Source organism: Diabrotica virgifera, chromosome 5 (genome assembly GCF_917563875.1).
Source record: "Diabrotica virgifera virgifera chromosome 5, PGI_DIABVI_V3a".
Taxonomy (NCBI): Eukaryota; Metazoa; Arthropoda; class Insecta; order Coleoptera; family Chrysomelidae; genus Diabrotica; species Diabrotica virgifera.
In genome coordinates this window covers 217,050,944-217,078,828 of record NC_065447.1, presented here as the reverse complement: position 1 = coordinate 217,078,828, position 27,885 = coordinate 217,050,944, and the positions used below count along the sequence as shown (strand labels likewise).

Sequence of the window (27,885 nt, the reverse complement as noted above, 5' to 3'; positions counted from 1 at the left end):
CTGTCTGCTGGCACAAAATAAATAGGAAAAAACCAAAACACTCATCATACCAGTGCTGCTATGTGTGTCAGAAATATGAATTATATCTAAAACAGACGCAAATCATCTGTTCGTCTTGGAATGGAATAAACTAAGAAGAATAATGGGCGCAATATGTTAGAATGGTGTTCGGAGAAGGCAATATAACTTCGAATTGTACGAGAAATATAAAAAAATAGTAAAGGGTTGAGATCTAATATCTTTTAGCCAGGGAGGTAGTGTCAAATTTGACTGGAGCATTTTAGCATGGCTGTTTTCTTTTTATTTAGGTAGGTATTCCAAAGCTTATTAACAAATGATATGTCAGCTGGCCCAAAACCGAGGATTTTAGACAAGAAATGGTAAAATATGAAAGTTGATGGACAAACGCTACAACTTAAATGTCAAATATTTATATACGTTACTCAGAACATTTGATAGACTTGCTTACTTGGCTCCTACCTTTCACTCAGGAGATCCGGGTTCAAATCCTGGGAAAATTCTTTTTGTTTGTTAAATTGACATTTTATTTTGAAAAATAGTTATTTTTATAATACCACGGCATGTTCACTTGGCCAGCTAACATTTTTTGCAACGTACATGATGCAGCTGACGCTTTTTTATTACAATTTAAAATTCATAAATTATTGATTTATACTTTTTAATCTTTGCCACACTAGTCCAAGAATATTTTTTTATTATTAACTAGCTGACCCGGCAAACTTCGTACCGCCTTAAAACTAAATAATGTTTGAAAGTTTAATACTTAAAAATTACCAGAAAGCCAAAAAATACTAAAAAATATTGCGCACCTATACTTTTTTCTACCAAATGCATAGTTTACGATTCTATAAGGGACATAGGTACAGACAAACATTCATTTTTATGTATTATAGAGAATAGGGAAATATTTAGATTGCTATTAAAAAATGGGGGTTGGTGAGAGAAAAGTGAAAGGGGTTGGTGAGAGAAAAGTGAAAATTTAGGGTTGTATCTTTCGGTTCTACAACATATAAAATTAAGAAAAAACAGTTTGTCCAAAAAAATAACAAATAATGTCTCCCTTTCCACTCAGATTGTTGGTGTTACCAACTCAGGAACCTTCAGAGGTTCATGTACAACAAATTTGCTTATTAAGATCAATCATAATATTATGACCAAAAATGCATAGTTTGCGATTCTATAAAAGACAAACAGATGTTTTTATATTGTCTCGTATAAATAATAAAAACGTGGTATTATAAAAATAATTATTTTTCAAAATAAAATGTCAATTTAAAAAACAAAAAGAATTTTCCGCGCCAGGATTTGAACCTGGATCTCCTGAGTGAAAGGTAGGAGCCAAGTAAGCAAGGCTATCAAATGTTTTGAATAACGTGTATAAATATTTGACATTTAGTTGTAGCGTTTGTCCATCAACTTTCATATTTTACCTTTTCTTGTCTAAAATCCCCGGTTTTGGGCCAGCTGACATCATTTGTTAATAAGCTTTGGAACACCTACCTAAATAAAAAGAAACCAGCCATGCTAAAATGCTCCGGTCAAATTTGACACTACCTCCCGGGCTATTTCATAACATGAGCTAGACATGTGCCAAGAGCAAATGAAAATTACCAACCCTAACAAACCCTATTAAAGGTACCAGTAGGGATAGGAGTAGCGATAGACCAAGACTAAGATAGAGCGACGGTGTGGACGAGGACGCGAGGAAGATCGGTTCTCAAGTTGGTAACGGTTTATAATGGGCAGAAATTACTGGCAAAATAGACTGGAGAAGATCGGGGCCATACTAGCGCAGTAGCACCACTGATGATTATGATGATACTTTTTCTTCTTCTTCTGGTTCCATCCGTTTCGGATGTTGGAAATCATATTGGCAATCATAACTTTGCTCGCTAAGGCTCGAAACAGTTTCGTTGAGGTTTTCTTAAACCATGTTCTCAAATTCCGCAGCAATGATATTCTCCTTCTACCGGGTCCGCGCTTACCTTTGACTTTACCGTGCAATATGGACTGTAGCAGGTAGTAACGGTGTTGATTTCTCATAACGTATCCCAGATACTGCAATTTTATGCGTTTGATTGTAAACACAACTTCCAGTTCCTTCTTCATTCTTCCTAGAACTTCCTTGTTCGTGATCCTTGCTGTCCATGATATTCTCAGCATTCTTCTACAAACCTACATCTCAAATGCTTCAAGTTTTTTAATAGTGGTTTCGGTAAGTGTCCATGCCTCCGCTCCGTACAATAATACAAAGAAAACATAACATCTCAAATGTCTCATTTTTATATCTAGGGATATGTTGTGGCTTTTGAAGATGGCGCTCATTTTGTTAAAGACCGTTCTTGCCTTTCCTATGTGGCACTTTATTTCCTGTACATTGCTCATCTATAATAGTTACCATGTAACAATACTGTTTTACGCGCTCTATCTGCGTTCCATTAATGTATAGATGAGCCCCGTTCATATTCTCCTTGCTGATAATCACTTGTTTCGTTTTTTGGGTATTAATGTTTAGTCCGTACTGTTGACTGTACTCGTCGGCATATCTAATATTGTTTACTCTTTCTCCATTTACAAGGATGCCCTCGTCTACTCCGTATAGAACCTCGTTAAAAATTCTCTCAACGAGTACAAATTAATATCAACGGCGATAGGATACATCCCTCTCTAACTCCACGTAGGATTTTTATATAATCTGTTTCTTCTCCGTTAATTTTCATGATACAGTTTGCATATGATGATAAAGTTTGCTATAATTGATATGAGATAATAGATAAACTAGGAAAGAGAAAAACTTACCGCAAATGTATTACTATTCCGAGGCAAAAAGATAGCAACTTTTGGTGTTATTTTTCTCGCAGTCGCTAGTAATTGTGAAAAAGCCACTGGTAGCAACATCGTTTCAAGATCATACATATTTTCTGCGAGATACGACGGTCCACCCCAAGGTGGGCTTAAGAAAACTACATCAGCTTTTAAACTATCTGCTAATTGTAGAAAATCTCCGATTATAAATTCGATTTTATCGGAAACACCATATACTCTAGCATTATTTTCGGCGAGTTCTATTTTCTTGGGGTCGATATCGATAGCGATTACTAAAACAAAAATTAAAATAAATTACAACCAAGTAAAAAATTTCTGTTTATTTTTATTAAAATTTTAATATTATCCAAATGGATTATAATAATCTTCAAAACGTTTTCAATCCAGTCGGACCATCATGCAGTCAATCGTATTGAAAGTAGTTGAAAGTAGCCATATTTTTGGTTGTAAAAACTTTTAGGTTACATTTTTTTTTGTTACAAACGCCATCTGTTTATTTCAAACCATAAACACTAAGCATTTTTGTTGAACAGAATTTTTACATTAAGAGTGATCGCCCAGTGGCTATAACTCTATTGGTTGAGTATTTTTCTAACCTGATATACATTGGTATGACTTATATCTATTTACACTACTTAATCTAAACTTTCTAAACTTTTACATATTGTCTAAAGGGCAAATCCAGTGGACTACGAATATTTAGTCTGTTATTTTGTACACTGTTATCAAGGAGACCGATTACAAGATTGTTCGAGTGCACTTCAAGGCGCTTTAGATATTTATCACTACACTGCGCGATCACTTGTTTCACTGTAGGGATTTTTAAATCACTGTAAATGACTTGGTTTGAAATAAACCAAGGGGCAGTCGCTATGGTTCTTAAAGTCTTTGACTGGAATCGTTCTAGGATCGCTATGTTGCTGTCAGATGCTGTACCCCAGAGTTGTACGCCGTATGTCCAAATAGGCTTTATGATGGAACTGTAGACCAGGAGTTTATTTTTTAATGATAGTGGTGAGTTACTTCCAACTAGCCAGTAGTGTTTTTTAAGTACAATTCCTAGTTGTTTACGTTTATTCCAGATATGTGTTTTCCAAGTTAGCCTTCTGTCTAGATGCAATCCCAAGTACTTGGCACTATCTTTTTTTGGTATTAGGTGGTTGTTGTAATATATTGATGGTGTGTCACCTTGGCATTTTGTGAAAGTTACATTGGCTGATTTTTCGTCGTTTATTTTAATTCTCCATCTACAAGCCTACTTATGTGTTTTGTTTACTCTTGTTTGTAATGTGCGAGTCGCAATTTCGGGATTTTTGTCTTTCACCATAATTGCAGTGTCATCTGCAAAAGTAGCTGTTAGGTGATGGTCATCGGTTGGAAAGTCAGCTGTAAACAAAGTATAAAGTATGGGACCAAGTATACTTCCTTGGGGCACACCAGCTTTTATAGGATGAATGTCTGTTATAAAGTCATCATATCTTATAATTTGAAAGTGCCTTTCTTCAAGATAAGATTTGAGCAAGATGTAGAGTGGATGAAATAGGTTTTTCTTTAGTTTATAAAGCAATCCGGGGTGCCAAACCTTGTCGAAAGATTGACTTATATCCAGGAATACAGCATTGCAGTAGCTCTTTTCCTGAAATGTAGTTTGTATCATATCAACGACTCTGTGCACTTGTTCAATGGTCGAGTGTTTAAGGCGAAATCCAAATTGATGCGATGGGACTAGTTTATGTTCATCTATTTCTATTAATAATCGTTCTTTTATAATCTTCTCTGCAATTTTAGACATAACAGGTAACAAGCTTATTGGTCTGTATGATTTTATCTCTTTAGCAGGCTTTCCTGGTTTTTGTATTAGTATAATGTCTGCTAACTTCCATTGTGCTGGAAAATATCCTAATCTTATAGTCGCATTTATTAGTTGTGTTACCATTGTAATCCCTTTTTTTGGTAGTTGGTTGATTATCTCACCAGTAAGGAGATCGTGTCCAGGTGCTTTTTTTGTCCGAATTTCGTATTTAATAATTTGTGCTACTTCTTTAGGAGTTGTTAGTTTGGGAAGTGGAGACATTTGATATATACTACCTAAAAATTCATGTATTCTTTCATCGATATTATTCTCATCTGCAGATAAAGGCTGAAATACTTCTTCGAAATAGTTTGCAAATGCTTTTGCCTTTTCCTGGTTTGTTCGTAACCATTTGTTATCATGCCCGATAGGCGGGATTTGCTGTTTTGTATTTTTCAAATTTTTTGTGGCCTTTCATAGAGAATAGTCAGAATCCGCAGTTGGTGTTAAATTCTGCATATAACTTTGAAAATACTCATTTTTAAGATTTTTTATTAATTCTTTTAGTTGCCTACATTTTCGATTGTAGTTGGTTTTGTCATTTGGGTGTCTCGTTATTAGCCACCTTTTTCTAAGCCTCCGCTTTTCTAGTATTTCAGTTCTAATTATTTGTGGGCATTATCTTCGGTGCCTTTTGTTTTTATTCTCATGGGGCGTAGCTTCCCATGCTGCTTTTTGAACCAACTTAGTAAAATCTTCGACTGCTAATTCAATATCATTTGGTGTTTTCAGTGATATTTGTAGATTTATATTTTGATCTAGTATTGATTTAAAATATTCCCAGCCAGTTTTTTTGGAGATCAGATGCGGTGTCACCTCCTTTTCTTGAAGTATGGTTGATATGGATGCAATAATTGGAGTGTGGTCAGAATTTAAATCATCACTGGATACTATATTTAAGTGCTCGTCTGATATACCTTTTACAATGAAAAAACTCTATTTGGATCACTTGGCCAGTATGTGGGTTGGTATGTAGAGAGGTGGCTTAAATTCATTTCTTATACAACTGAATATAAAACTCTTCCCCTTCCTGGAGGTGAGAGTCTGGAACCCCAACTAGTATGTTTTGCATTATAATCACCTCCAGTTAAGAATCGGTTTCCCAGTGTTTTAAACAGATTTACAAAACCTTCTTTATTTGGCCTGTATCTCGGAGGACAATAAACGGCCGATATCGCTAGTGGCCCTACCCAACCTTCTATTACGACACTTGCTGCTTGCATAAAATCTTCTTCAAATTTGGGTAATTCATAATGTTTCAGGTTCTGCCTGATATTACTGTTGCTCCACCTCTTGGATTTCTCTCAGCATCTGGATGTCCTTTAGGTTACATGATAATTATTGTATTAAAATATAAAATTGTAATGACACGAGGTCGATGTTAAAGGATTCACTTTAGGGAACATGCATCTAACTGTTTGAAAAATGGACGATTCGCCCGACGATTGACATCAGCCGCCGCCAACTGACTGTCAATCTGTTGGCAGGACAGCTACATGCTAAACCATATTCTCAATATTGGTATGCAATCTTGCAGAAAAAAAATATATAAAACACTTATTTAGACATATTATATAGATTCAATGAGGTGTCTTTGGCTTATGCCACTGCGACCTTCTCAGATCATTCAGAACCTTCCATGTAGATCTCTGTCGGTGGCTTTTTTCGCCTAATGCAAAGGACCGCATATGCAGTAACCGCCACGCTACTAGACACACGGGAACATTGAGCTAATACAGTCCTGGGCCGTTCACTTGTTGCACTGTTTACTTTTATGTCTAGTGACGTTTAGAACGTCAGAAAATATATAGAAACCGAATATTAACATAGGAAGTTGATAGTTAATAGAACAGCTGTATTTGACGTTTATAGTTTTCATTGTGTTAAAGCTGTAACAGTTTTAAAGTATTGTAAGTAAGTAGTATTGTAGTAACAATACTATTAATTAATGTATTTTTTGTATGGAAAAACAATTATTTTGAATAGTTTCTTGACAGTAACATGACAGGGATGAAAGTCACATCTGAGAACGGGCCGGATTAGCCTATAAGCATAGCAATTAGGTACCTACCCATGTGTCTAGTATCGTGGCGCTTACTGTATACCAGGCTTATGCTGGTATATGCTCAGCTATTCCTTCTTCTAGGTGACAGAATCTGTCTGCATAGGTCATCATCTGCCAATCCCATCAGATCCAACTGCCTATTTAGCTTACAATACCCTGTTAGCAGACCTACTATGGCTTTGACTGTTTTCCTACCTTTACTTAGTAAGTCTGCCGTAAATTTTGGCGAATGTTCTGTAATAAATCTGCCATTCCAGAGATTTTTGAGCTATCCACCTCCTTGTAGCCGTTCTTGTTACTGCCTTTGAAACGTCGCAGAAGGGTTCCGATCCAACGAACGGCATTGATGAGTATTGTTTGGCCATTTCATCTGCTTTTAAACATATACAGGCTGTTTAGTGTTTAATCAGATATACGCCACTGAAGAAAGCGCTAAAATCGGCAAGATTGCTTATAATAATGATTTGCATTGCCGCTGTAGAATGACGACAATGACTGAATGGATCGGCATGAAACAGGTGTGGGAAGCGGGGAAGCAGTGTTGCCATGTATATTGTGTTCTCATATATCTAATTTAAAACTGAACAGTCTGTATATTATGTTATAATACACAATGTATCTTCTTGGAAAATACGTTAATAAAAAATAAAAAGGGATTAAGAAAAGAAAATAGTGGACAAAATTAAACAAAAAAGGATGAGGACTAACCCAAAAGATATATCTAGAAAGCTTTAAACACGGCATAATTCTTATAAAGTATCCTACCACAGCATGATATTTTAATAAACAAATTTAAGTTTACCTTTTTTACATTTTAACGCGAATTGAATAGCGTTACCTCCGGCTCCGCAAAAGGCATCGATGATTATATCGCACTGGCATCGCTCAGCAGTGCGTTTCGCAACTATTTCAGGCGTTACGGAATACCAACTCTCTGAAAAGATAAATGTTCAACTATGTAAATTTTATACTGAGTCTATAAACTTGCGTACATAGAAATCGGCCCACTTTAACCCGGGAGCAGTCGCGCTCACTTCATTTACGTCGTTAGTCGCGCGTAGAGAAAAAATCTCACAATACAAATTTAAACACGAATTTAAAACAAATTTCTATTTTATAATATTTTTATTTACTTGTTATGTTAAAAATATTTATTTCTAATAATTTTAAAGCTAATTGGGTCTCACCAAAGCCATAAATTCCACAAAAAAAATTCCACGCATTACTACGATCCTCCTCGAAGCACTTACAAGTGGAAAGCAATGTTACAAAATGTTTCATCAAGTTATCACGGAAAAGGATAAAATGTGAGATTTTTTCTCACGGTGCGACTGCTCCCGGGTTAAACTTTTGACTTGAACTATATTTATTTCTGAAACTAATTACTTGCATCAAAAAAGAGATATACTCTCTGTTTGAAAGATAATTTAAATCGCTTTAATATTAGTATGTATAAATTTGTCATAGATTGCTTATCTATCATTTATATACGTAGCAATCGATAAGCGATAAACATAGAAAAGTGTTTATTTTATATTTGTAACAATAACCAGAAATTTGTCAAAATTTGTTACTGCCTTTGCAACTAATAATTACCTATTGTTCGTTTTTCATAATCAATTAGTGTGCAAGTTTGTGTAAGTTTAGTGGATACTACACCAGAACGCCAAGGTAGGTCAGGGTAAAGTTGGAGAAAATGTCGGTGAATACGGCTTAGGTAATAGAAATGAAAGGGGTGATCGTTTAGTTCAGTTTTGTCAAAGCGGCGAAGATTTAATAATAACTAATACATTCTTTAAATTACCCCCAAGGAGACTGTATACGTGGACGTCACCTCAACACACACAAGAAAAAGTAATCAGAAACCAAATAGATTACATAATGGTGACAAAAAGATACCGTAATGCCGTGAAATCTACTAAAACTTACCCTGGAACTGATATCGGTTCGGATCATAATCCAGTAGTATCTGTGTTAGAAGCTAGACCAAAGAAAATGAGAAAAACCATCATCCCAACGTTAGACTTAAGTCAGCTTAAAAGTGAACACCGACGACAAACAGTGCGCGAAGAAATTAACACCGACCTCAGTGTAGCAGAAAACCAAATCCGCAGAACAGACAACATAGATGAAAAACTGAAGTACATAAACACTATAATAACTACAGGAAAGAAACACCTAACCAAATCTCCAAAGAAACATAAGGTGTGGATGACACCAGACATACTAGAACTAATGGATGAAAGACGCAAATTGAAGAATAATTCAGAAAAATACAGAGAGGTTGATAAGAACATAAAGCAAATAATAAAGAAGGCCAAAGAATCATGGATTAAAGAACAATGTGTAGAAATGGAAGACTATGAAAGAAAGTATGACACATTCAATATACATAAAAAAGTAAAAGAACTTACAGGAACCCAAAGAAGACATCAAATAAGTTTGCTTAAGGACAAAGACGGAAATATTATTGTAGACTTAACAGAAAAAATTAATAGATGGAGTGAATACATAAGAGAATTGTTTGAGGACAACAGAAATAACATTGACAAGGTAAATGGTGAAACGGGACCTGAAATCCTAAAATGTGAAGTAGAAATGGCACTTAGAAATTCCAAAACTGGAAAGGCAAATGGACCCGATGAGGTTCCTACTGAATTACTAAAGCTCTTGAATGATGAATCAATAGGTATAATATTGCACTTATTTAACACAGTATACAATACTGGTATTATACCTCAAGAGTGGCTGCTGTCTACATTCGTTACACTGCCAAAGAAATCCAATGCAAAAGAATGTTCAGAACATCGAACAATATCTTTAATGAGCCATCTACTAAAGATATTTCTAAAAATCATCCACAACCGAGTTTATCAAAAGTTGGAGTCAGATATTAGTAATACACAGATGGGGTTCAGAAAAGGACTAGGTACTCGAGAAGCTCTCTTCGGTTTGAATGTTCTTACACAAAGATGCCTAGACGTTAATCAAGAAGTACATACACGTTTTATCGATTTTGAAAAAGCGTTTGACAGGGTACGCCACGATAGGCTAAGAGACATTCTTGAAAGAAAAGACATAGATAATAAAGATCTGCGAATAATTCTCAACTTATATTGGAATCAGAAAGCTAACATCAAAATAGAAAACGAGATATCAAAAGCAATAGAGATACGTAGAGGAGTAAGACAGGGATGCATTTTGTCACCACTGCTATTTAATGTATATAGTGAAAGCATCTGTCAGGAAGCCCTTTTGCAAGCAAATGAAGGAATCGTAATCAATGGAGAGGTTGTAAATAATATTCGATACGCAGACGACACTGTACTAGTTGCAAGAACAGTAGAAGAATTACAACGATTACTTACAAGCATAAATATTGCTTGCAACAATTATGGCATAAACATTAATATCAAAAAAACCAAGTATATGGTCTTCAGTAAAATCATGACACAACCAGCACATATTAGTATAAACGGCATTCAAATTGAAAAAGTATCAAGTTATAAATACTTGGGAACTTTAATAAACGAAACTGGAGACCAAAACAATGAAATAAAAAGACGTATCGAAATTGCCAGGGCCACCTTCATAAAGATGAGAAAATTCTTCTGCAACAGGGATATAAGCATCCCTCTACGATTAAGAATGCTAAGTGGCTACGTATTTAACACGCTATTATACGGTGTAGATGCCTGGACTCTCAAACAGAACAACAAAAAATATTGAAAGTTTCGAGATGTGGTGCTACCGTCGAATGCTGAAGATAAGTTGGGTTGAAAGAATCACAAATCTTGAAGTAATACGAAGGATAGGAAGAGACCCAGAAATTTTATTAACGATAAAACGAAGAAAACTCGAGTATTTGGGTCACCTGATGAGAGGTCATAAATACGCATTACTTCAAAATATAATGCAAGGAAAAATAGAAGGAAAACGGAATCCAGGCCGTAGAAGAATGTCGTGGATGCGGAATTTGAGAGAGTGGTTTGGCTGCACCACTAATGAACTTTTTAGGTCAGCTGTAAACAAAGTCAGGGTAGCCTTGATGATTTCCAATCTCCGATAGGAGTGGCACAAGAAGAAGACACCAGAGAAAGCTGCCTAAGTTATTGCATTAAGAGGATAGGCGCAAACTTTCGGATCCAATGCTATTTAAGTGCGTCATTTTTTTCGAATCCTGAGAAAACTAATAAGCATTTTTGAAAAATTTAAACGCAGAATGAAAGAGTACATCATTACAGAGGGTAGAAGGACCCGGAAAACTTCTATAATGTTCATTTTAATAAGTTCATCATCATCATTGGCTCGACAGCCCTTTCTGGGTCTTGGCCTGTTCCAGGATTCTTCTCCACTCTGATCTGTTTCGTGCTTTTTTTCTCCAGTTTTTTATTTTTAAGGTTTTTATATCATTTTCTATTTGTTCTAAATATCTCAGCTTCGGTCTTCCTCTTGTTCTTTTTCCTACTGGCATCTGTTTGAATATTTTGTTTGGTATTTCGCCTTCTTCCATTCTTTCTACATGTCCCATCCAACGCAGCCGTCCTATTTTAATGAATGTTATGATATCCGGATCCTCGCATATTTCGTATAGTTCAAAGTTGTACCTTCTTCGCCAAATTCCATTTTCTTTTGTGCCCTTATATATGTGTCGCAAGATTTTTCTTCCAAAGGTGGCTAGCAATGTTTCCTCTCTTTTAGTGAGTGACCAGGTTTCTGAGCCGTATGTGAGTACCGGTCTTATTAAGGTTTTGTATATTTGGCATTTTGTTTTCCTTGCGACGTTATCTGATCTTAGTTGCCGAATTAAGCCATGGTAACTTTTATTGGCAATAAATATTCGCCTCTTCACTTCCTCTGCTACGTTATTATCCGATGTGACTACGGATCCCAAGTATGTAAAGTTTTTTACCCCCTCAATGTTGTATTCTCCTATTGTTATATTTTGTGGCTAAAACAACAAAAACTAGTTTTATTTTTTATTTATATAATATACAGTAAAACGTAAAACCTGTCAGTAACGGCCACTAAAAATGAAAGGACTGTTGGCCGGTATTGCCAGTTTTTGTAGTCTACATAATATAATTGGTTTGTGGAATTTTTTAACTGGCCGTTTTAGTACAGGTGGCCGATTTTGGCAGGTGGCCGGTAACACAGGTTTTACTGTAGTTTATATTTACATTAAAACAACATAACTGAAACTTTAAATACTTATTCTCACTCTAAAAATATAGAACTCAAGAAGTGTAAGTTCTAATAAAAAAATATATACTTACATTTTTAGATGAAAGTTAAGAAACAAATACTCTCAACTCTCAGTCGAGTACTAAATCAAATACTTAAAATATTTCTTGTAGAATACTGACTAATTAACGCGGCTAGACTATTTTTTGTTTATAAACATAAACCACAATAAACATGGAGGAGCCAAGACGCAAACGGCACAACGGCAGGTGTAATAAAGTGTAAACTAAGAACAGAGTTGTTGCCAGATAACTAAAAAGACAGTTCACACAATAACCAAAAAAGTCACTAGAAAAATCACCAAATACATAATACATCTCCTTTATTGGTTGATATCTGTATAAAGTAAAGAAAATATATTGTGTAATAAATGTACTAGAAATGGGTGGATAATTTACAAAATGTACTTTCGTACTCACTCGCTAAAAATGTACTAGAAATAGTACAATTGTACTAGAACGGCAGCACTGGTTCGAAGGGTGTTCGAACGTTATGAGGAGACTGGATCCTTTCGTAGACGACCTGGAACAGGCAGAACAACTGCTCGTGATGATCGATTTATTGTGTCAACAAGAAGAGTGGTTATTAGTCAGTGGATAGTAAGAAGAAGACTGGAGGAAAATACTCTAGTATTTGCAATTGGTGAATAACTTGCTGCAGCTCATCGTTAAGCACGACTGAGTTTTGCACGGGATCATCTGAACTGGACGTTAGAACAATGGGGATATGTTCTGTTCTCAGATGAAATCAGAATATGCCTCTATGGTAGCGACCGAAGAAGGAAAGTGTACCAAAGACGAGAAGAGCGATTTGCACAATTCTGGAGGTAGTCCTTATGGAGGTGGCTCTTGCATGATCTGGGGTGCAATTTCTATGGGGACATGAACAGACCTTGATTTTATTGGTACGGGTAACCATCTTCACGAGCGAGGAGGTTTATTGGGTGCTAGATACATCGAGAAGATTTTAGTAATGCATATAGTACCTTACGTTGACTACATTGTCATAGGTCATATAAGTACTTCCACTCATAACTTTTCCCGTGCATGAAATTATTCATTAATTACTTTTTATACTAGGTCTCTTTTTAACTCACAGAAACTAGTATCGCAAAATTAAGCCGCTTTTCCAAAGAAACCACAATAAGTTAAACAAGGATAACAATATAGAATGTGACTAAGTTTTCACTCTAATGGCATATAAAACAACATAATGCCATTCTACACCCCACCAGAATGAAAACAATGGGAACCTTCTCTGGTTACACCTCCGAAGCTTTTACAATATGCAAGCCATACGGATGCTGAGACTAAGGAAGATGAGGGAATTCTACAATTATTTACAATTCACGTCCCATCTGCTCAGCGCGGTAAAGTTCTAACGAGAATGGTTCCCTTCGTCCTCCAATCAGAGTAAATGTAAATCAAAAATGAATAACCATTTTCAATTTCGTTGCAAAACGAAAATACAGCCGAACCATATTCTAGTCCAATCAGAGAGTGCATCAAGCACCTCTACCGGTTTCGAAACTTATTAGTCTCTCATCAGGAGGCACATATGCTGCTCTCCCTGATCCAACCAAAACAAAACCCCAGCGTGCAGTCCCGGATTGCAATGAACGAAATGGCATAGATGCCCTAGCGGCAACTGCTAGCAAAAGACTAAGACATCTATGCCATTTCGTTCGTTGCAACTGCACGCTGGGGTTTTGTTTTGGTTGGATCGTTTTGCAACGAAATTGAAACTGGTTATTCATTTTTGATTTACATTTACTCTGATTGGAGTACGAAGGGAACCATTCTCGTTGGAACTTTACCGCGCTGAGCAGATGGGACGTGAATTGTAAATTGTAGAATTCCCTCATCTTCCTTAGTCTCAGCATCCGTATGACTTGCATATTGTAGAAGCCTCGGAGGTGTAACCAGAGAAGGTTCCCATTGTTTTCATTCTGGTGGGGTGTAGAATGGCATTATGTTGTTTTATATGCCATTAGAGTGAAAACTTAGTCTTTTGCTAGCAGTTGCCGCTAGGGCATCTATGCCATTTCGTTCGTTGCAATCCGGGACTGCACGCTGGGGTTTGTTTTGGTTGGATCAAGGAGAGCAGCATATGTGCCTCCTGATGAGAGACTAATAAGTTTCGAAACCGGTAGAGGTGCTTGATGCACTCTCTGATTGGACTAGAATATGGTTCGGCTGTATTTTCGTTTTGCAACGAAATTGAAAATGGTTATTTATTTTTAATATAGAATGTCTTTGATAGGTTACGAATTTTGACGTTTATAATTTTCGGTGACAGTTTATTGGTTTATTTGCCTTTATTGTTTATTTGGTTTTATATTTATAAAAAATAAATATATTTCAGTTAAATACAGGAAGAGTTGCAATACTGACTTTTGGGTCCCCAGACAAAAACAAGTATTAGTAATATCGTAGTGTTGACAACTCAATTTGTGAAAAATTTGCACTTGTATCACTGTTTCCTTAAAGGTACGGTATATTAAATATATTACTAATTTATTTATGTAATTCACTCGATAGTTTTGTATTTCTCAACCTTAGGTAATATTAAATCTTCTTCACAATATTAACTTTTTTGTTGTGACTGTTTTTTTACCGTGAATTTATTTATTACCGTTCTATATTTAGCTTTATAGGTCTTATCTTTATGTTTAATGTTGAGTCCATCAATCTCCTCAATAGCGAAGAAAGATTAAACACTTCAATAAAATAACTTTATAAAATACGTTCACGTAGGGGAGACCGGGGTTGGTTGTTACAGATTTGGCTAAAAGAATAATATAACAAAAACTATTTTTAAGAAATGTATTTTAAATAAATCAAACAAAAGTTTAACACTTCTTTTACTTATTAAAGAACTCAAATAAAACTTAAACACTATTGAGTTAGACAAAAAGTGTAAAATATATGCTGACGACAAACGTAATAACCAACCCCGTTATGGGGCTGGTTCTTACAACCAACCCCAAAAGCATGGTTTGTAAAAAATGCTGAATAACTTTAACAAAACTATATTTATTGAGCAACTATATAATAAAAAAGAAACATACGGTTTGTTCTAGCAAACAGTCAAACTAGTCAGAAACCGTCAGCAAACAGTAGGTCAGTGAGAGAACATAATACAGTCACCAGTGCTATCCCCTCTACTCGCGCTGGTCGACTATTCGCTGATGGTTTCAAACCGTTTGAAACTGATGCTAGAACAAACCTATAATATACTGATGCATTTACACGTCACAAGAATATTTAATATCATTATGTATTACCAAAGATATTAATACTTACTTCGGCACATTAAATTTTATTCGGAGGCATGAAAACACATAACCACACTCTACGGGATTATACGATGGACTGGCGCTGTGTCGTTTGGATATATTATAGGTAACAGACATGCGCGAAATTCTTCAGACTTGTTATGGAGTCAACGATTATTCGTAAGTAATAAAAGCGTCTGTAACAACCTGCCCCCGTAACAACCGGTCTGCCTATTTTATACCATACTCTGTATTTATTAGAGTACAAAATGACAGCATTTCATATGGGTAATCTGCGATGCATTGTTAGAATATTTTCCTAGCGTCGCTCGTTTGGTACTTAGTACCTGGGTTAACAAATTACTTCTCTTCTGTTTTTTACACTCATAAAAAACAATAGTTTAAAATAAAATAAGCCCAAAATACTCATCGGGAAAGGATACAAGAAGGTTTGAACTTTAATTTAGGCACTTGGTAACCTCAAAAATAATATTTTTTACTGGTGCTTTTGGGCTTGAAAATCGCTATTTTTCGTTTTTTTTTTCAATTTTAAATTGCTTATAACTCGAAAACGATCAACTTTATTAGAGAAAAATTACAACAGACTTTTTTTCAGAATGGTCCAAAAAACCTAAAAAAAATGTTCAGGCGGAAAACAAATTGGGACCACTTTTCGCGTGGGCGACTTATTGAACCTTATTCTGGGGTGTCTCACGAATGTGATTATGCAAAAAATCTCATGGGAATATTTTTTCCAACGAAGCCGCCGTTCCTTGTCTAAATGTTAAACATAAGAAATCGAAATAAATTTTCATAAATGAAACTCATATTAAAGCATATTAAATTTTATCTTTCAAATAGTATATCCCTTTTTTGATCTGGGTAATAGTTTGTGAAAAAATATAGTTCCAGTCAAAAGCTTCAAGTGGGTCGATTTCTACGCACTTCAGTTTATATCCACTCACCTTCGTCCAGTTTAATTCCCATATCGAATTTGCTGAACAAACTGAACCTCTTCTGCCAATATTTTCGCAACTTGGCATTATTTTTTATCTCGGGTGGAAGGATCGGTTGTTTTCTTTTCCTTCTTTTTCTTTTCGTGGTCTGTACTTCCTCGGTCTTCTCCTCCATCGTAGGAGAAACTGATAATTCAGTAACGATCGCTTCTTCTTCGCACGAACTCAACTCATTATCGGAACTTTCAGATAATATGCTGTGGATTACCACCTACAAAATATTTTTTGAAAAATTAAAACTACATACTTAATAATAAAACGTTCTGTCTGAACATAAACAATAATGATGGTTTCCAATAATTTAAAAAAATTACATTTTTTCCCAGAATTTACAAATTTACCTACCTGCAGTCAATAATATTAAAATTATTGTTTGAAAAGTTTATAAACGAGTTATTGATAAAGCCTACCTCATTCACAATAAGTGCCGTTAATAATGTACTTTAAATCATAGGCGTGTTTAGGATTTTTTCGTATGGGTGCCCGGGTCGTAAAGGAGCGCCCCACATAACAATGATGTTCGGTATCATGTTCTAAGCATATACTACCAACATTCGTCGGAGTATATTCTTTTTAGTACAAGCATAGCATGTACCTTAAAAAACATTCTAAATTTCATGTTCTTTGCATATACTTTAACTTAAAAACAATATGTATGTATAGGAAGTATAATATTAGCCTTATAGATTATCAACTTCGTTATATTTTAGAATAATTAATAAAATTGATGAATGTAGGTAGTATTGGACGAATTTCATTTCAAAATTGTTGTATGGTAAAAAAGTTTAAACATTAATTGTATTAACGTTTATTATTAAAAATTCGTTTTCATAATTGAAATAACTTTACCATTTCGAGTTTATCACGAGTATTTTTACATCGTTGGAATTTGAATTTAGATACATTCAATTCAATACGGGAGGCTGTGATACGGGCCATTCCAGAACCAAAGCATGTCAAAACCCACAACCAAAGGCTTTGGTGTTGCCAACCATCGAGTAAGCTTTTTCCGTCAACCTTAAAAATTCCCACTTTTATAAAAAAATTCCCTCCTGTTTACAAAATCTGAGAAGATATGTTTAATTATTTTCAAATATTTTGATTTTTTTTAATATTTAATAATTTGGACTGGAACAAAAATTCCCTTTTGAGTTAACTTTTCCCTTTATCGCCTTTTATGTTAAAAATTCCCGAAAAAGGTGAAATTTCCCTCCGTTTGGCAACACTCACCGGTGCACCGATGTTGTTATTCCCCTTCCACAATACATATCCCCCTAACCCCGTCTTGTCTTATTCTGACCATTTCTTACCTGAATGGATCAGGGTAGGAAACAACGGTAAAATATGAAATCGAAAATATGTATCTATGCAGTGTGGCAGTGTTAAGGATTAAGACGAATGATAATAAAGTACTAGTAATAATCTATTTTGGTAACTCAATATTACTTAATAAATACATATAAGTAAGTACATATAAGTATATAAATTTTAGTTACTCATACATAGTTTAGTTTAGCTAAATATTATAATATAATAGTTTATATAGATAACTAAAATTTATAAATATGTACTTACTTTTTAAGTAATATTGCAGAATGTAGGTACTAACTACATTCTCATTTGCCATTAAAATATGTAAATATAATAGGTATTTGGTAGAACCAGTAGAACCTAAGATGAGATTAGGTGATGCTGAAAACATACTTCTGAGCAATATAGCACTTGATAGCACTTTCTTAGAATATCCTTAAAAATATATTCTTCTAATACAAAGATGTGCAGTAGTACGTTCTAAGTATATAAATAGAAGGTTTATAGCACTTCCTTGGAATATTCTAAAAAGTACGTTCTTAGTATAAACTAAAAAGATGTGCGGTAGTACGTTCTAAGAATATAAATAGAAGGTTTATAGCACGTCCTTGGAATGTTCTAAAAATTATATTCTTAGTATATACTGAAAAGAAGTGCGGTAGTACATTCTAAGTATATACATAGAACGTTTAAGTACTGTAATGTAGTATATACTCAGTATGTGCTCTGCACATTCGCAATGGTAATTACGCATATTCTTAGTATATACTAAAAAGTATGTTCTATGAATCTACTAAGAACATGAAATTGTTATGTGGGGCGCCCCTAGTTAAGTCATTCATTTTTTTTATTAATGTTTAAAAGCTATATTCTGTGTTTTCTACCCTCTTTCTTATCTCCCCATTTGCCTGACAGTTTTCTTCTTTTTTTCAGCAATACATTTGTTCTTAATTTATTCCAACGTTTTTCTGTTGCATAATATTTAATATCGGACGTAAGTCCGATAGACATAGACAGTCAACAAAGGACGTAAGTCGGGCTTTTGTGAGTCTAGGACATTTAGTCAGAGAGAGAAGGCAAGTTGTTTAATCCCCGTTTAGGCCTAGGCATTTTCATTTAGGATATTTAGTTATTTAGTCCCGTCTAGTCGGGCTTTATATAGGAGAATAATAATTATTTGTTTAGTATCTTCTAACCACTTCCAGTAGAAGTCAAAATTTGACCAATGTAGCACAAAATTATATGCTAAATTTACTAGACAACTGGGACTAAGTTCAGTTAATAGAGTATATAAAAAGTCAATAGGGAACTTGCATAAAATTTTAAATTCGAAAAAAATGTTATAAATCACAACAGAACATAATTTAAAACATGTATCAAAGATAAAAAAGTTGTTTTTGTGTTCCGCTTGGCCCCTAAAGATGATTCTAAATTCAAATTATAGCACCTAGCCCAAAACGCGTCGTGACGTCATATGGTTATATGTTTATATTCTGCATCAACAAAGTAAACAAAATTGTATATACTTTTAAATTAGACATTATAAACGTCAGTAGAAAATACAGTTATGTGACGTCACAAGTGTTTTTGATCGTTTGGACTATTTTAAATACATAGAAAGCTTGTACTTTTAAAAAATGGCACTAAACAACACATATAGTGTTTTCTTTTATTTTCCAGGGTAAACCTTCTTTTGTTTCCTTCAAAAACTGTATCAAACTCCAATCTCAACAAACTGGTATATATTATTACAATGACATACGATAAATGTCATTAGAATATAAATATTTTTCCCTTATTCCGCGACGATGAGCTGGCCAAATACCCAAGTAGGTGGAGGCCAATAAACTAAAGAAGAAGAAGAAGAAGAATATAAATATAGCCATAAACATAAAGTATAATTATGTGACGTCACGGATCGTTTGAACTATTTTAAATCACAGAAGATTTTAAATTTGTACTTCTTAAGTTATTATGAGTTTTTGAAACGTAAAATTTTGGAAATCTCATTTTTAAACAAAACTGAACATTATTATGTAATAAAAAAATGTGCAAGTTCCCTATTGGTATTCTAAGAGTCAAACCCTAAATACAATATCGTCGTACTAGAACGATACTAAGACAACTTAAAAAATATAGTTTCGAGTAAATTGAGTTTTAAATTTCCTCCATAGAAAGTATGAAATAAAAATATTTTATATCAGTTTATTGTATTGTTTCTTAAATGTTATGGTGTCCTATTTGTTCTTGAGTGTGTTTAGAGTTAAACTGAAAATTTGAAATAATAAATAATGAGAATAAACTGAGATTTTGTAACATGTCCTCCTCTTACACTTTAAAAATTTGTGATATATACAATTTATCTTTGCTAAGTGTTGCAGTTGTCCTAGTATTGTATTTATTTTTTGTAATATTCTTTAAAAATATCTTTATTTTTTTTTCAGCTTATCCTAGTATTTCACCAATTCTATTTTTCAACAATTAATTTTGTTACTAATATTCGCAAAAAAATACAGAAGGTATTGTAATTTTCTTATTTTGTACTGAAACTTCAAGAAATAGCAAACATAATAGTATTACATAAATTTATAAAATGAAATCAAATATTACCAACTGGTTAAATCATTTATACTAAAATTCCACTCAATAAACAATAATAAATTGAAAAAAAAACTTCCGCGAACATTTTTTAATCGCTAAGATCTTGATCTTGTTGTTGACCATTCTTGTACGATTTTAGATTTTTAAAAAAATCGTGATGTTCAGCAGGGATATGTCGGACGAAACTTAAAAGATCTTATTTTTTCTTAAAGAGAATTTTAGGGTGTTCCATATAAGCTGGAGCAATATTGTCAACTTCATTCATTCGAACGTTAATTTGTTTAAATGAATCGGTACCAAAGGTTTCCTTGTAGAAAATAATATTTGGGCTTTCTTTGGTCACTCGCAGTACCTTAATATTGCTCCAGAGTATTTTCTCTCCAATTGAATTTTTAGAAAAACTTGCAACATTCATGCTAAACTTTTTCGAATACATTTTAATAAACAAGAGACACGTGTTTTCCGAACGAATTTAAGAAACGACTTCTAGCATCCCCACTCTATTTTGCAGTCGGAGAGCAACTTGAACTGGCCAGTGAAAGTGAACAACTTTACTGTAACTGACTGACTCATCCACGAATTCGTAGGTGAGCGTGGGGATATACTCGGACATTTTACTCAAATAATCCTTATTTTTAAAGCTTGGTTAGAGAAATACAGAGAAAACTTAAAAAAACAGGTTAATTTAAAATTTTCTTTGCCACACTCGGTGAAATAGTCGGACAAGTTTGCTATTGTCCTTTTCATGAGCATTTTTCAGTACAAATGATAGGAAAAAGGGTAAGTTCGTGATAATATACATTTATGACATTTATTCTAACATGACATTTTAGTTAAATCGGACAGTTGTCACATTTTATTTTCAATTTGGAATAAAAACAAATCAAATGTGTTTCTTGCATTTATAAAATGGTATTTTCTTTGATTTGTATAGTCTTATAAATTATACAGATTATATTTGTAATATTATTATCTAATTAAAAAAATATTTTTTTATTATGGCGCCATCTATCGACAACTAGAATATCTAGAATAAATGTTATAAATGTCACCGACGTGCCTTTTTTTCTGTCACATACAATTTAATGCGTTAGAAAGAAATCGAAAAACTGTGACGCACTGAAAGATGATCGTGAGAAAAAGAATAGCAAAATACTAAGACAACTTAAAAACACAGATATGATAAAAAAATCATAATGCAGATGTGGGGCTAGACTAAGACATGTGGGAATGTCCGGGTATTTCACGACAACTAAAAGGCAAATATTAATCGGATAATAAAAAGGTATTTTAAGATATCTTCCTTTTAACCCAGGTATTTCCAACAAATCAATTAGTGCAATAATAGGATATTGCTCATAAACACCAAAAAGCAGCCGAATGAACAAATCTTAGTATCTCTCCAGATAGCTTATGAAATTTTACATCAGATAGAGCAGATAACTCAAAAGTCAAATATTTGAAGATATCCTAGTATTGTTCTAACTAATGCGACGATATCTAAATGATTACCTCATTGTCTTCTTTGGAATACATATTTCCATCGTCATCGAAGATAAAATGTTTGGCCTTCTTAGCTTCTGGTCGTAATTTTAAATGCCTGTTCTGTTGCCTTATGTGCTTCATCTTGTAGTTTACTTCACCTGACATTAACTCATCTGGAGGCTCTTCAAATTCCATTCCTATCAAATTAAAGGCCGCCTTGATTCTGTTTCTGCAAGAGTTGAAGTCTGAATTTCCTTTTGAACTGTAAGTAATTATATTGAATTAAATATATTTATTGAATTGCATCCAAGACAAAATAAGAGTGTTTAAAAACAAATATCCAATGATACTAGCAGAACTACCGCTACCATATTCGTAATTTAGAAGAAAAAAAAAACAGATATAAACTAGAAGTCAAACAATAAGGAATGCACGTAATTTTCCCCTTGTTGCCATATTCTTAATTTAAAAAATATATACGGAATAATCAGATTTTTTGACATGCCATTCCCATTCCTATTACAGCCAGCATTTTATCGGCTAGAAGTAGTGACAATTATATATGACATTATTATATTTGGTCAGATGGTAAATGATAACTGACGTATGTCATAATATTGTAGGTTAAATATAATATCAAATTATTGTTTTCAAATTATATTTTATTTATTTAGTTTATATTTTAACAACAGTTTATTTTTTCGCCAACTTCGCTTTGCCTGCCAAAAATTTTCGCCCCGGAACCCCCCTTTTCATCCCTTTGTAATGGAACTTTGGAACTGTAATGAAAATTAAAAAGAAACCCTGCAGAAATTAATCATAAGTAAGTGGTTGATTTTTTGGTATAGGTTTCATTTAAGGGCAATTACAAATTTTTAATTACAGGGTGTTACATTTAAAAAAAACCCCTTTTTATACCATCTGAACCGCCTATCTTAGAGTCAAAAAACTTTTAGCTATTATCCATGTACTAGTGTTATTTACAAATTTGTATAATGCACCCCCACATTTTCCTCGGAACCACCCCAAAAAAGGGAGAATTAATAAAGAAAATAATCAAAAATTGATTTTGGGCCACCACTGTGGCTTTAGGGTGCAAAGAAAATAAAATACGCATAGGTCATATTGTGTAGCAGACAGTGAGTTCTTTTATTTTCCATAAGTAAGTTATCCATAAAATGAATAGGTGACGAAAAAAAAAAAACAAAAACTGGAGCCCGCCAAAGCATTTCTGAGGTCTACTCAGAGGTTCTCAAGATACTCAGAGATACTCAAAACTGAGGTTCATTAGGAAAAAAATGCATAGGACCTTATTTGTAGAGAAAATAGTGGTCTTTAATTCTGTATAAGTTTTTTTTTAAAAAAATGCACAGGTAATGATAAATTCGTCAAAACATGCTCTCCAAGGGATAGGGGTAGTTTCTGCAGTTTATTTTCAAGGATAGGGGTAGTTTCCGCAGGGATGTTGCAAATATCATATATATTTATGAAAAATTCTATTGATGGAACATTTGCCCATATGGGTAAAAAAGCAAAAAAAAAATTTTTTGAAGTTATACTTCTTTACCGGCGATAGAGGGTGATTTTTTTATATGTTAAAACCTATCAGCCCGGCGCATGCGCATTATAACTTTGTTCTGATTGGATGTTCAAATGACATGTCAAAAATTATCCGATATGGCAGCTGTGGTTTGGAGGTAAAGGTAAAGGTAAACAAATGTATAATATATTAGTTTTATTGTTGTGAGGACAGAAACAAAAAAGTTTATAATATTGTAGTGACTTTTAAATAGTTTTTAAAAGCAACAGGTACGTAATAATTGTTAAATCATGGGTATAAACCTACCTATTTGATCTGCCAAAATACATAGTATGTAATACTTTTATTTATATAATTTGGTTACCATCAAAATTTCTATCAATATTCACCTAATATATTGTTTTTTTACTTTATGTTTTGTTGTATTTTTCAATTCTAAATCATTTCAATTCAAAATTAAAATAATTTGATCAATTTTCAAAATATCAAAATATCACAAGTTTAATCCGTTTAGTTAGTCGATCTTCGTAAATAATGACACATAGTGTCCATGGCTAAGCGGAGAAGGCGAATGAATTCCAATACCAACCGCTCTTATCAGCGCTGGTTCGAGTCCCAATAGAAACTTTCTTTTTTGTTTTTTTTAATACATTTTATGATTGTAAGTATATTTATTATATAATTGTATTTTCAGAAAATACGTATTTAGTTAAAAAAATTTTCGACAATTAATGTTCAGACATCATTTGTGGCTTGTTTAATGTGTTTGTGTGTGTTTTATTCTTTTATTATTTTAATTTTTGGCACTGTTCTAATAAAAATGTTTGAGAAGTAGTAAGTATAAATTAGTTTAATATTTAAACAAAATATAAATAAAAAGTATATTAATTTCGTTTAAATCATATAATAGAAGTATAACTTCTTACGTGCGTACAAAGTACACACACATTCTTTTTTTTCAACCTTTCCCTTTATTTATTTTTTTTTCTACAGGGGTTGCATTAAGAAATCGCTTTTGATGTCCATGTATGGGTAATAAAAACGTGCACAAAATGATATACGAAGCATTTTAATAAAGGGCATGGTGTGTGAAGGATTCCAAGAAAATCACTTTCTTTATTAATTCTCCTTTTTTTGGGGGTGGTTCAGGAAAAAAATGGGGGTGAATTATAGAAATTTGTAAATAACACCAGTACATGGATAATCGCTGAAAGTTTTTTTACTCTAGCATAGGCGGTTCAGATGGTATAAAAAGGGGTTTTTTAAAATGTAACACCCTGTAATTAAAAAATGGGCAACTGCCCTTAAATAAAACTTATACCAAAAAATTAGCCACTTAGTTGTAAGTAATTTCCCCTGTGTTTTTTCTTAATTTTCATTACAGTTAGGAAAAAATAATTTTTTTAAAAAACATATTTTTTAAAAACTTGTCAACTTTGAGGCGCCACCCCCGCTAAACGGTGGGTGATAGACATAGGCTGTCGGAAAATAAATAGTAGGAAATATAGTCCTTTTCATTTCACTATTAAGCACATTTTTTGCAAAACGTACAGGAAAGGCTACGTTTCGCAAAAACTACTAATTACTCCCTTTAAAGGGATGAAAAGGGGGGTTCCGGGGCGAAATTTTTTAAGAAAAAGTTAGTCTTATAATAAGCACCTCTTCGTATACCAGAAAAAAAAATAAAACCGGACTTGTGTCCATTTTGCAAGGTTCAACCTCTGTTTAATACAATAATAGTAGGTTTAATTAGGCGTTAATTATAGAGAATGTTGCTGGCTAAATGGGCACAGTTCACAAAAGCCATGAAAGAAGAAGAAAAAAATTAGCAAATATCTTACATCCTTATATCGGACGTCAGTTTGACACTTATAGTAAAGATAGTTATCTTTGTTTCACACTCTTAAAGACAAAGAGAAACAGTGTAGGCTGTAGCAGCTTTGGCAAATAAATATATGTGTTCTTTTATTTGGCAACAGCGCTGTCCTGCCAAACTTGACGGTAGCGAAAAAACTAATATATGAGGAAAAATTTGTTGAATTTGTTTGCCGTTAAGTTTGTATCGGTGGGTTATGATGTCATTAAATCTATGACATGCATTCCTAATTATTGTTTGACTTCTAGTTTATGAATGTATTGGACAATAAATGAGACGAGCGAAATACTCATTAAATATCTCTTACAGTATCCATTCGGTTTAGTCCAGTTAAGAAGATACAAATATCCAAATACTGGATCGTGAAGGTTAATATGATGGACAAGTTAAAAGTCTTCGACATGTGGTCATATCGTAGAATGCTCAAAATATCATAGGTTCAACGCATTTCATACATAGAAGCCTTACACAGAATAGGTTAAGGCGAATGCGACTTGATGAAAATGATCAAAAAAGAGAAAACTTGAATATCTGGGGCATATAATGAGAGGCAGCAGATACTGGATACTGCAGTTAATACTCAACTGAAAGATCGACGGAAAAAGAGGAATTTGTAGGAAGAAATATTCATGGCTCCGAAACCTTCGCCAATGGACTGACTTATCAGCAGATGAATTGTTACATGCCGCCAATATCGAGAACAATATCGGCAAATTGTCATGGAAGCTACTCACTGTAACTTGGTACGTTAACCCTTAGCATTGAACAGAACTTCTACGAAATAAAATATAATATAGTTTATATTAATGTACATATGATCGGCATTGAGCGCTATTGAACTATCTATGTTGTGATTTAGTATTGTATATATAAACCAACAAGAAGAAGCGACGACCCATTCAGATCAATCGATTAGTCATGCGATGAAGAAATAATACGCTAGTCGTGACATTGCTATTGTTTAAAAAAAGGCTGTTGTTATGTTTAAATGAACACTGTGAAGTTCAAATATAATTATAGTGAGAATGAAGGTATTTTATTATACATCCAAGTAATCCGGGACTTAGGACGCTATAGCTCAGCCACCAGACGTATTACCAACTCAACACGCCTAAAATTTGGGTACGGTACTCAAAAAAGAAGAAGAAGATACAAGTGGATGTAAGAATCGCGATCTAATATTTAGTGAATCTGGCCAATGACAAACAAGAAGTTGCGTATGCTTTCCTCTGGGGTTCCCCGGTAACAGACGCTCGTGGGCAAAAGCTTAGCGACTCTTAATTGTCTTGGCCGGGCAACAAACACTGGCCGGGAGCGAATATTCGTGAAGAGAAATTCGCGTTCATATATCGCTGTCACATGCGCCATACAGAATGCAGCCCGAAAAGTTAGAGACTAGACCATGCTACCGGATGACACAGCTACTGAACATCACTATATTGGCTATTGGATGGTCGGTGTGAGGACTACTATCGCAGAGTGCACCAGACGAAAACAGATGTGGAGATAGTACGGATTGGCTAGCGTTTGACGAGTACTCTAGATGGATAATGGAGGATAACCTGCCTTCCGTCGTCGGCAGAAGAACTTGAATCAATGATAAGAGAAACTGTGCGGAACTGTACGAACAGCTTAGATGAAAGAAGAAAAATTATTTATTGGTGGTTCCCTAGAACCTTTCCCTTTGAATTTAAAAAAGTATCCTTTTCAGGACCGGAAGTAAAGTAGTAAAAAAATATGGCGTTAAATGCATTATGTGTCACTGCACTCGTATGCAGTTTCATAAAAATTCATAAAATGACTTAATAAATACTTACCCTTTGCTATCTGATTCAACAAACTCTTGGTTTTTGTTCCAGTTGGTAGATCCAAATGCTGTTGGTAATCCCATTGCGACCATTTCTTTAAAAATCGTATTCTCCTCTTCACTTTCTTCGCTCGACGAATCACATTGTGAAATATTTTGTTCTTGCTCATCAGTTTCTACGGATTTTGATTCTGTCGACATTTTGTTGAAATTTTTATTATCTGGAAGTGGTCCTAAAGTTTTATCAGTTCTGTTAAGGTCCTTAGGTTTATCTAAAAATACACAAATTTGAGTAATAGTTGGTATGTTTAAGAAAAGCGTGGTCATCGAACAGAATACATTTTAGTTGCTTGAGGAATTATTTTCTATAGGAAAAGAAGGATTATTTTATTTTACAAACATACTCCCACCAACCTCTGAGGTTATCCGTTGATCCGATGATGTGGTTGGTCAGTCTTTCCCTTTCCGTGGTATCTTAAACACTCTACAAGGACATACCTAACATTGTGTGGAAAACTATTGCTGTCACATAAAATGGGATTAGTGTGACCAATTTTATTATATGCCCGAGGGTAAGTCGCGTATGGCCTAGACGAAGTTGATTAACAACGAATTAATGAGCTCTGTTCGGAATTTGATATTTCCACGGTTTTATAGATGTTTTCAACTTTGCAAAGTTTTGAAGATGAATTGACCCAATGGTGTTGCCACAAATGTTCGACCCTCACTTCAATGGTTTCAATGGTTCTTGCTCGTTGGGGTATACAACGTGTGAAGAAACCCATAGAACTTGTACAGTCTGGTTGCTGTTTTGTATGGTAGCTAGTTTTCTTTTAATCGGGGAAGCAATTGGATGTGTTGTGTAAAGTTGGTTAATGGTATTGATTTAATTGAAAACTACGACCTGTGGATTTTCTTGAGACCCAATCCTTCTAAAACCCAAGTCTGCGCCTTCTACCTTAGC

The 27,885-nt window shown here is 34.1% G+C and overlaps 1 protein-coding gene across 1 annotated transcript in view; it reads right to left on the bottom strand.

Moving 5' to 3' along the window:
• The window catches only part of LOC126884628 (trimethylguanosine synthase), a 79,280-nt gene that overhangs the window by 4,122 nt on the left and 47,273 nt on the right, over positions 1 to 27,885 (bottom strand). The window contains exons 6-10 of the mRNA XM_050650688.1: positions 26,932 to 27,193; positions 21,726 to 21,960; positions 16,251 to 16,512; positions 7,567 to 7,698; positions 2,821 to 3,119 (exon numbers count right to left, since the gene is read on the bottom strand). Coding sequence (XP_050506645.1) covers positions 2,821 to 3,119; positions 7,567 to 7,698; positions 16,251 to 16,512; positions 21,726 to 21,960; positions 26,932 to 27,193 — 1,190 coding nt within the window. The remainder of the gene's footprint in view (positions 1 to 2,820; positions 3,120 to 7,566; positions 7,699 to 16,250; positions 16,513 to 21,725; positions 21,961 to 26,931; positions 27,194 to 27,885) is intronic.